Below are 11,784 nucleotides of genomic sequence, written 5' to 3'. Positions count from 1 at the left end.
AGCGCATGTTTGCTGACCTGTGGTTTGCTGATTTCCATTCTCCCGAATCTAACATTCTGACAAACATGAACGTAAAAACCAACCAGAATTCCAATTTTGAATTAAATGCAGAACATGCTGGAGAAACTGCGCAGATCTGGCATCATCTGCTGGTTCTGAAGGGTCTTAGCAATCGCGACACCATTCCTCCTCAGATGTTTCCGGACCTGTTGAGTTTCTCCAGAACTTGGTCTTCATTTTAAGTCTTTGGAATCCATACTGCTTTACCTTCAATAAAAGTGGTGGTCTTGCCAGTGACACACACAACTCAAGGACAAAATTTAAAAATCACACGGACGGCTGCAAAACTGGATCATCAAATTCTGAAAGCCCCTCGAGTTAAATATCTGCAGATAATGTCAAGGCTAACTGTTATGACTACAGAAAATTTGGATGAGTTACGACTAGAGAATACTTGGATGACAAATAAAAGAGAGTGTGCAGTATCTTTGAGAACAAAGTCGCAACAGCATGAGGAAAGGCAAAAAAAACACTGGAAGCGTGCGACTACTGTCTAAGAAAGAAAGAAACATTACACATCAGGTGTTAAACCACAAGGTTTATTGATATGTAACAGAAAATGGAAATGTAGTAGCATGTTACAGTTGATCAGGAAATAGAATGAAAAGTATACTTAAACAGCAGACGAGTATCTACAATATTCATTGTATAAACAAAGCATGTTCAGGTGCCTTTAGTAAGATTACTGAACAGCTTTCAAACGGTCCTCATCACAGAAACATCTTCAAGTGTTTGAGTGAAATTTAGATGGTGTGGCAAAAGCAATTTATATGGGGATTGGGGGCTTAAGTTAGCTAATTACATCTTCCACAAGCATGATCATATTTAAAACTATGTTGATATTTTCACATCAATAAAATTCTTATTTTGCACAAAGATGATATCTGATTTCCGGCAAAATAAATAATCCAAACCAAAACTCAGCAGGAAACAGACAAGCTGTGTCCACGGAAATGTACTCAGCATCGCCAGATTTCAGCTGAAGACAAAAGGAACAGCAATTTACAAACATGATGACATTGAAACTTGAGTAAATCTGTAAAATAAGCAGCATCGGTACTTCTTTAAAAAAAAAGAAAATTACACGGTTCAAGTATTAACTCAAATTTAGGACTGCTTTTCAAATTTTGCAGTGGTTACAGATCAACTTAATCAGTCTGATGAAATCACACTGATATAGTGACTGACCAGATTCTGGAAATAGACATTTCCTTTTTACAATTTGGAAATAAGGGGGAGGCCATCATACATGTCTATCTTTAATTTACACCAATCAGATACTTTCTGAAGCACGCCCTTCTCCTGACCAAGTATCTGAGCAGCCCTTTTAAGTTTCGGTTCATTGCGTTCCAGGTACCGGCTTCCATCCATTTGCAATTGATTCAGCTTCTCCTTACGGTTTTCATCCAAGACTATGTCTTCACTCATGAAAGGATTAAACCTGAAGTACGTGTCAGGAGGCAGAAGTGCGTCAAGCATGGTGTGAACTTCTGAAATAAATGTTTCCAAGAAAAACTGCTTAAGAGCGCTCAAGAATGCTCAAAATAAAATTAAACATATAGTAGATATGGGAAAGCTGAAGGCAGGTGTGAACATTGTATTATTTTATGTACATCATTTCTCAGTGTTTGAGATTCAAACTAAGGGAAACAAGTTGATCATGGAACGTACAAACTGAATGAATGGGTTTGCTGAGCAAACTACCTTTTCTTCAGGTTTTACGCAAACATGCTCTACACTGTCACAATGAATGCCTCCTGGTCCATGCTTTGCTCAAGGTCAAAGGGTAATTTTTCAACAATACGTTGACCTCAGCATTACACCAACTTGCTGTGATGCTTCAGCATTCATTTTTGACAACGTGACATTCAAGTGTGATTTTTGTGTCACGTTCTACAGCATTTTGAACTGTGAACCTACACCCACTATCAACCGGGGTGAAACACCAAATCCTAGGTGCACATAAACCCTCTGCAACCATCAGGATATCTCAGCACCTCAGCCTAGAGCAACAGCTTCCAGAGGTAAAAGAGGATTTGAACCCACTGATGTACTATTTCATGTTCATATCACACTTAAAACACTGATAAAGTGTGAGAATCCATGGACAAGCAAATGCATTGATTTATTGAATGTTGCAATGTCAGCTGATCTAGACTGCAGAGGTAGGTGGATATGGAGAGATAAAGCAATTAATGGCAACTATTTGCAAAGTCCCAAATTATTTGCAGCATTGATTACAGCAGCTGCATTCAATTCAATTAAAAATTGATGAAACTTGAAAGTGCACGTCAAAGCACTGTTCTTGGTACACATGCAAAATAATGAAAGTCAATTCCTGTCCTAAAGTCCAAAATTTACAAGCAGTTACAACTGTGCTGAGTTACACCAGTAGGTTATTAGCAGTGACATGCACTTCAATTTGGCCATTTACAACTCAGATTTTAAGGCAGTCAGGACTAGTAAGTAACTTAATTTCTCAACATTACAGATGCCAAATTAACAATTAGCAATGGAAAATTACATTTGTGAGCAATAAATGACAAATTCTAAGTGTATCTTAAACCTATTATTACAGGTATATTCAATTTTTTAGATAGAAAGGAAGTTTCTGTTGCTTATTCATAAGAGTACCAGATTAATGCAACACTGAGTCAATAGATGAGCCTAATAGATTTTATTGGACTCATTCTCTAATCCAATTTCAATCTTCAGGTTTTCAATTCAAAACATACATTTTACAACGACCTGCAAATAATCTCCGAAATCATAAAATTATGAAAGGTATATTTCTTGATGGCGAAAGATATTTTTCCATCTGAAACATGTCATTGAGAGCAATATATGTTGTAAAGTGATTTAGCACAAGTCATTAGGATTCTGATTTGATGAGGTATTACTTAATGCATGATCTGAACTGAATTGCATTAGGCTATTTTAGACTATTATTAAAGAATTTATGAGTAAGTTATCTTGTTACGAATGGACGGCATTCCTACAAACACTGATGCCAGATCACAATTGGATAATCCACTGTTGTTGAGGAAATTAGAAACTTCAGAGATTATTGGGATGACATGAACTGCAGCCAGTAGCACAATTGCTAAACGCCTATCAACTCTGCAAACAGCTTTCTTTTACTTCATCCAATTATCAATATTGAGTTGTTTTTACTTATTGATATTTATGTCACATAGGGAGCAATTTACAGTATCATCTGTATTTTGTTGGAAGCCTGGGAAAATGGTCTTTAAGATATCACAAACAGTTCTCATTGGACAGGTATTTTAAATCAAACTATGGTTTTTTTCACCTTCTTTAGTCACTGATTTATAGGGGACCTCAATCAGTTTCTATTTAACACAGAACGTAAGAGAATGATTTTTGAACTGACAGCACCAGCTTGAGAGCGCCGATCCGGCGTAACTGAGGTTTTGTGGAAGATTAAAGTGGTAGTCAGGTCTCATAAAAAGTGAAAATAAATGGAGGCAGGCACTTGAATATGTGAAAGCCTGCAGTTAGCTTAGCTGGCTAAGTACGGAGTTCAGTGATTCAGAATAATACTGTGCAGTTGAGATTGTTGTTCCAGCTGAGGTAGTCCTAGGATTTGCCTCGGGAATGGAAGGCAATGGCAAACCAGAGGGGATAAAAAATTGGCAAGAGAAAATGGTCCAGGATGAAGCATCAGCAGACAAGGAACTCCCTCCAGGAAGGGTCAATGTGACTTTGGTTTAAAGTGGGGTATTTAACCCTGTTGCACTGACAAACTGGTCCCTTGATGCCCAATTACATCATGCCTATTTATCCTTACATTTCTCATTGGCTGATTTCCTCTATTTGAATTTTTGCAGACTACAGATTTCCAAAGGGCTTCCTTTTTGGTGTTGCTTCCTTATTGATGGACTAATCCCAAATTAGAACATGACAGAATGTTAGTGTCAGGAGCATCTGACATATACACAAACATCAAGTGAACATTTCTGTGCAGCTTGTGCGGTCTTCATGATTTGTAAAGACAAATACATAAATTATACTTGGTTTCTGTTACGTCACATAGGATTTGAGAGAGGCTGGTCTTTTTTTTTAAAAAAGTGCCTTTTATAAAAATGTGCACACAAGGATACCAAATATACTCTCATAAGGGGTGGGTGGATACTCTGCATGAAAGTTTTTTGTTTTTAAAAGACCTATCTGAATTAATTCCAATGAAGAAGTCAAGCTTCATAATGTATGAAAGAAGTGCCCAATTTTAAAAAACATTTCTAATATTAAAAGTCAATTAATGCTGGGTCTTTTCATCCCTTCAACAAGCATGGTTGTGTACATCATTCAACACATCTTTACCACGTTTAGTCACTAATGTTCTCATCAATCATCCTTGGCTGAGTCATGTGCAGAACAGCCCAAGTGAAGTCTGCAGGTTGGAAGGCCACAAGACTGATTTAAATCATGTCAGCATGTTCACAGCTAGGGCACACATTTTAGTATCCCTCAATTTTCAGTTCTTGACCTGAGAACTGCCAAATTCATTTTAATTTTACCAATTTTAGAACTGATCCAGTTTCTTTAATCTGATCTTTCAAAGCATTATCTTGACTATTATTGCTAAATCGGGACAGCGTAAATTCAGAACATGGGAGCTGAATTGGTGGCCAAGAAAGAGTCTGTTGCAGGAGTCAACATAGAAAAATGTTTAAAATGTTCATCCAACAATAACTAACCTTCTGTATCCGTGGCACTGCTGATAACATTAGTCAGTTTTGCTTTGAGGCTTGTGTAGGTCACATTATTTTTCCCCAGTGCTTCATAGCGGCCCGTTCCTAGAGAGATTACACACTGAAATGGTGTGTTTGGCCACAAACGTTTGCACTCATGTAGAGCCAATGCACAGGGATTGTTAATAAGCAACCCACCGTCCTGTAGGAGAGAAAAACAAACAAATTAGTTAATCGTTTTGGCAATTCATCAATTTCTCTTATTCTAAATAGAGGTAGAATTCCACTGGTATGGGGTTGTGCGCAGTGGTAGTGCCTCTGCCTCTGGACTCGCAAGTCCGAGTCTGAACTGAAAAGAAGATTTACAAAGGATTTTTGAGTGAGTGGATTTATGCTGGATCATTCAGGTCTACCCAGATTCCAAGAAATTAGTGACTGCAGTCTGTACGAAATAAGGACGAAACATTCAGGATCGGTCACATGTATAGATAATTTCAACTAAGGCAGGCACTTGGCACACAGACCCGTGTATAAAGTAGCTCGAGAAAATTCTTCAGCAGAACTTCAAAAATTAACACTGCAAGAGTTACCCTATGTCAGAAGGCGTAGAGAAGACATCAAGAGTAATTCCAGGCTGGAAAGCTCAAACTCTGCTGGGTAACATCACTTGGGATTAATTTCAGAACCCAGCCTAGCGAAAGATGGTGATTCAGATATCTCTAGCACTGAAAAGTGTGTGTTATTTGTTTAAGCACTTTAACTGAGTTTTACAGAGCTCCAAGCATCCCGGCTGTAACTTTGTCTATGCATATTCTATTATCTCTCAGAAGTGGGCTACACGGGTCTCAATAATTTGGGCAAAATAGCTGCAATTCCGGTGGCACCACTTATCCTCTTGGAACTGGCAAAATGGCTAATCTTTCACTCCCCAGTGAGTCTTGGTACATTGTGACACATCAAATTCTAACAACAGAAAATTACTTCATTGCTTTTCCATTCTTGTCAGTCACACTAATTATTCTAACCAGAGAAGGTCAGAAATCACATGCCACCAGGTTACAGTCCAACAGGTCTATTTGAAAACACAAGCTTTCGGAGCCTCAGTCCTTCTTAGGTGTTAACAGAGAGAGGTAGCATCAGACACAACGTATAGATAAAAGATCACTTCAACACAGGCACCTGCACACCTTCACCAGAGAGGGAAATAGCTAATATTTCCTTATTATTCTCTCCATCCATCCCTGGATAAGCAATGTGAGAACAATCATAGCCTATATCGGTATTCCAGTTGAGACTGACTAAATCTGCACAATGAAAACCATCCTTGGGACTTCTTATTCCAAAGCTCAAATTTGAATTGCCTTCATTAAAGCATTTAAATAAAGAAAGACAATAACTGCTTAAAAATCAAATCAAATTGAAGAACCAAGGTGGCGGAATAAAGTCTGTAAGACAAAGCACCAACACTTAGAAAAACGTTACATCAGGCATCAATGATAAAGTGACATTAAATTTGGATTGTAAATCACTTCCAGCAAAGTATGCTCCTGGCTTTAGCTTGAAACAGGGGTACTGAAGAGTGTCAGATAAACACTTTACTTTTGCGCCCCGCCCCCACTTAGAACTGAACGCTAGACTAACACAGCTTTAGAATTATTGTCACACAGGACACATTGCTAATTGACAAATCACAACACCAGCTTGCACTTCCAGAGCATCTTCAACACAGTTTAACAACCCAGGATGGCTCACAGGAGCAACATCAAAAATTTACACCGAAGTCACACAAAGAGTTAGTCGGTCAGCTAAGATGAGGTATATTTTACACAACATTTTAAAAGGCGTAAAGAGGGGATAAAGAGGCCGAGAGACTAAAAAAGGACAAGAGTTGCGGACAGCCGAAAACCAATTTCAATGGAGGTTCACATGAGGCCAGAAGTGGAGAAATCTTGAAAGGTTGGGAGGTTGGAGGAAGTTAGAGATAGGGAAGGGAAAGGCCATGGAGGGGATGTGTGAACGATGATAATTTTAATAGGTGTTTCCTGACTGAAGATGAACGCAAGCCAGTGTGTACGAGACTGACGGTGAACGGCACTTGGTGCAATTTTAAATATGAGCAGAGATTTGGATAAGTTCAAGTTTAAGGAAGGCTGGAACAGTGGGGCCTGTCAGGACAGTATTGGGAGCAGTCAAGTCTAGAAATGATAATGGCAATGATGAGACTGCAGCAATGTTCTGGAAATTGAAATAGATGAATTTGTGCCAGAAACCCAAATCAGGATCAAACAGGATGCCAAGGGTGCAAACCGTTTGGTTCAGATTACAGTGTTCAGTGAAAAGCTTGAAGTTGAAAGCATGGGAAAGGAACTTATGGCAAGTAACCAAAGACAATATTGTCATGCAATGACCCTGCAGGACCTATTTTAAAAATATTCAGCCTTTATATCTCCCCATCAAATATAAAACATGGAAACAACAAAATAATATTCTCCAATTTACCTGTTGCAAACAAAATGAACAGGAACATTCAACGTTGTGGTAGTAGGCCCTTTGAACCAAGTTCACCATTCAATAAGATCATGGCTGATTCGATTACTCCCACTTCTCCCCATATTTCACTCCTGTCCTGTGCTCACCTAGAAATTTTTTTACCTCTGCCTTAAAAATATTCAAAGGCTCCCTCCCTTGAAAAGCAGTGGAAGAGCTGTTCAACATCTTCAGAGAAGAACGTTCCTTATTAATGTATTAAATGGTTGCCCTTATTTTTAAATGCTCTCGATCTAATATTTTAGAAGCATAAAAAAAGGCACTAATAAAAGGCAATAAAACTAATGAATATTTTATGATAATTTACACAGTATATCACATTAAGAATGTAATCAAGTTTCTTCATTTTCCACCTGAAATGGCCTTCACAAAACATAATTATGAATTTAATGAAACTCATCTTCTCCATGAATGTTTTTGCAAGTCCTGATTAACAATTTCAATTCAGAGCTGTTCTCAAAGTCAGTTCATAACATGTTAAGGATTATTCTTTCAATATTTCTTCAGCAACTTTGCTTAGTTGATACAGCTAACTTTAAGTGTGGCTCCCAATATCCAATTTAACCATTTTAAAAGAACAACATCAATTGCTCATACTTCATAATGTTCCTCTTGCATACCCTGTTCCTTGGTAAGGGAAAATTCTTCTGAACAATTGCTTGTGATGCATTTTGCAGGAGTCAACAGGTAAGACACAATGCAACTTCCACATAACCCAAGAGAGGACATAAAAGTTGTCAACTTGCCTGATCAGCCTGTTGTACAGAACATCAACATGGCTCATTGGGTAACATTCATATCAATCAGTAAGCTGAGTTCAAACCAAGAACCTTGGCTATATCTCAGTATTGACTGAGTGCATCACAAGGGCAATCTTCTGAAGAGATAGCAATGGAAACTCTTCTTAAGAGATAGCACATTCTGAAAAATGTTGTTCACTCAGCCAACACTACAAAACCTTACAACTTAATGCAAACATTACTGCCTGGTTGTAACAAACATTGGATATTTTAGGCTAGCCTTCAGACAACATAAACTGCTTCGCCAAGGATGTAAAAAAAAAGCTTTGCTTCTATTTTAACTTCAAACTAACTTCTCAGAAAAAGAAAGATGGAAGTCACCCAAAAGACAAATGAGTGGCAAATAAGAAATTGATAAAATACACATACAAGAATATGAAGTCTTAGTTAAATTACTAAGGTTATAATGACGTTGACTTGCCTTTCAGTTCTACACAGAAGCAAAATACTACAGATACTGGAAATCTGAAAATAAAAAAATGCTGGACATATTCAGCAAGTCTGATAGCATCGGTTCAGGCAGCTTCGTTGCAAGTGCAAATAAAACTAACACCTGAATTGTTCAATGAAAAGTTTTTGCTTTTTTTTTCCTTTAAACTCTATTTTTCTTCATACAAATATTGCCCATTCTGTTAAATATTTCCAGCACTGTGCATCTTCCAATCTCCTCTTCTAGTAGGAAGCAATTCAATTCCACCCAGTGACTCAACCATCAGAGGCTCATGTCATCTAATTCATTAGCTTCATTCAACACTGTCACCTTTATGTATGAGCCACAGAAAGAGAGAGATAAGGTGTTTTTAATTTTCATCAAATCGATACTCATCAGCTATAAGAAAGGGAATGCAGCCATATTTTACATCAAATCATCACATATCAGATCAGCAGGAACCCAAGGAAAAGCTACTTTTGCCCGACAACCAATCATGTTATTTACCTCCACTTCAGAAGAATGGTCCGATTGCATTAGTAAAATACGTCCACCTATCATGTTGACTATTATTCAGCAACTTTTATGTAAGTCCATCTAACTGAGGCCAAACAGAGAAAAGTTACAAATGGTTTTGGGTCACCAGGCTAGATTGCGTACTCCTCTACATCGGGGGCACCAAACAGAGGCTTTGTGGAATACCTATGCTCGGTTTGCAACAAACAACTACACTTCCCAGTCGCGAAACATTTCAACTCCCCCCTCCCATTCCTCAGACGGCATGTCCATCCTGGGCCTCCTGCAGTGCCACAACAATGCTACCCGAATGTTGCAGGAACAGCATCTCATATTTTGCTTGGGAACCCTGCAGCCCAATGGTATCAATGTGGACTTCACAAGTTTCAAAATCTTCCCTCCCCTGACTGCATCCCAAAACCAGCCCAGCTCGTCCCCACCTCCCTAACCTGTACCCCCACCTATCCACTCCTCCAACGTCAAGCCCCATCCCCACCTCTTCTACCTGCTAGCCTCATTCCACTTCCTTGACCTGTCTGTCCACCCTGGACTGACCTATCCCCTCCCTAACTCCCCAGCTATGCTCACTTTTACGGGTTCCATCCCTGCCTCTTGGCCCTGTCTGTCTCCTCTATCCATTTTCCGTCCACGTCCCCCCCTCTCCCTTTTATTTCAGAATCCCCTTCCCCTCCCCCATTTCTGAAGAATGGTCTAGGCCCGAAACATCAGCTTTGCTGCTCCCCTGATGCTGCTTGGCCTGCTTTGTTCATCCAGCTCTAGACCTTGTTACCTTGGATTGAAACTACTTGTAATTGCTGTCCTCACTGACTGGAAATAAAAGGCTGGTATTCCTGGAATCACTATTAAAAATTAGCTATTTCAGCAAGATATGCAAAAGTTCCCCAATCTTCCTGTCCATTTAGATCCAGGCAAACAGAAAACACGGACCTGATTTACCTGTACTTAGAAGAATGATCAATTTATTAGAAATACTTGTTTAACTGAAGCTAGGTTTATGAACTATTCACATCCAACTCTGTTTAATTTAAAAAGTGCTTTTAAAATCCGCCCCTCACCCCCCAATATGTACATACAAACGGGCACAGACAAAAATAAATGAAGGGTCAATGGACCAGACTTACTGATTGTCTCCAATAATTTGTTTTTATTTCGGACTTCCAGCAACTGCAGTTTTTCGTTTTAAAGAAAGAAAAGGTATTGTGTGGAGGAGGAAAAAGTCCCCACAATGGCACCTGTCTACTCAGTTCACAGAGGTGATCCTTTTGCCAGACAGGGCTTGGTTCTTTTCAATACCTTTTCTCAGTCACTTTTCATCTCCTTGCAGAGGGCACAGAGGACCAGGTTCCCAAAATTCTAACTTATTGGTCAAAACCAACAGCTGATATCAACTGGTGAAAAGAACACACTGGCTTTCTTCAGGCTTTTCGCATTTCCCACTGCAGACAAACATCTCCCTCCGGAAGTCCAAAGGCTTCTGTGATTGTTGTTGCCAGCAGGTAGTCTTGGTCAACCACAGTTAGTCACAACTTCACAAACCAATCAGCTGCATGTTGCTGGTCAAATCTCAATTTGTACACACCCTCCAGTGCTTTTCCATCTGCATCAAGCCTCCCCGACTGGTTGAACAAAGCAGCATCATTTACAATACATTTCAACAGCTTATTTTAAAAGAAGTGTGGCAACCACTTCTGCAATCTTTGAATTTAAAGTAGTCTCTTTCCCACTTCCATTCACAATCAAAAGTACAAAAAAAAAGAAAAATATGTAATCTTTACATGATTCAAGAGAGAGTTTTTTAGCTATAGAGAGATGATGCCCCTTCATTGCATTAATCTGAGTTGGGTACAAACCTCAAAAAGTGAAAAGATAAAGTCCCTATCAATGTTCTAACCAAAACCCTACTTTCTACAATAAAAAAGAAACTTGTTTACAAAGTTATCCTGCATTTAAATGCAGGACTAGGTAGAAACCGAAAACTGAGGACATCAAAGGGTTCAATCAAATATCCTTTATTCACAAGCACCCTGGCTTTAATAATGATCATTTTAGACTTAGTAGATCAGACAAGCCAAATAATATAGAATTAGGTATACCACCTTCAGCATTTCTGTTTCTCATCCTCACTTGAAGCAGCACCAAATTCTAGGACCCAGTAAGTGCAATTGTATTTTGTTTCAATTCCAATATTATGCTTACTTGCTCATGACAATAAGGCCATTTTCTATTGGCAAAAGGGATGTCCTGATTCTGATATTTGTTTAGACAGTCTGTAAAAGGAGAAAGTGACTGTTGTAGCACTGAAAGTCTGGCTGATTGCAGGTTGGAATGGGTTGATGTGAAGCCAAATTAAGTTCCTTCAGATCGCTACTCAGTGCTACTCTTCACATGCTGTAGCTACTAACTTTTGTAGCAGTGCATTATGGGCTTTGTCTTCCCAGCTGTTCATCAGCTGTTCTGATGGAATACGGTTGCACATCCTGGCTGGAGGCATTCCTAGAAGGTTGCTCACGGGATGGTCTGACCACGTAACACTGGATCACAATCGGAGTATCTCTGGTTTAAAATGCAGTTTGTACCTATCCAAGCATGAGCATTCCAAGTAATTCATTGGTTTTAAATAAAGTGAAATTTTGTCACAAAAGCATTCTGAATGACTTGTGTCATAATGACAAGTTTCTTTGACCATAACGAGGTT

The 11,784-nt window shown here is 38.9% G+C and overlaps 1 protein-coding gene across 1 annotated transcript in view; it reads right to left on the bottom strand.

The window, feature by feature from the left end:
- Window positions 1-585: 585 nt before the first annotated feature.
- pnpla8 (patatin-like phospholipase domain containing 8) overlaps window positions 586-11,784 on the bottom strand; it is a 57,710-nt gene continuing 46,511 nt past the window's right edge. Inside the window, exons 9-10 of the mRNA XM_048549034.1 lie at window positions 4,782-4,977; window positions 586-1,550 (exon numbers count right to left, since the gene is read on the bottom strand). Coding sequence (XP_048404991.1) covers window positions 1,276-1,550; window positions 4,782-4,977 — 471 coding nt within the window. The 3' untranslated portion in view covers window positions 586-1,275. The remainder of the gene's footprint in view (window positions 1,551-4,781; window positions 4,978-11,784) is intronic.

Source organism: Stegostoma tigrinum, chromosome 18 (assembly GCF_030684315.1).
Source record: "Stegostoma tigrinum isolate sSteTig4 chromosome 18, sSteTig4.hap1, whole genome shotgun sequence".
In the NCBI taxonomy this organism is placed as follows: domain Eukaryota; kingdom Metazoa; phylum Chordata; class Chondrichthyes; order Orectolobiformes; family Stegostomatidae; genus Stegostoma; species Stegostoma tigrinum.
This window is presented reverse-complemented; position numbering and strand designations above follow the sequence as displayed.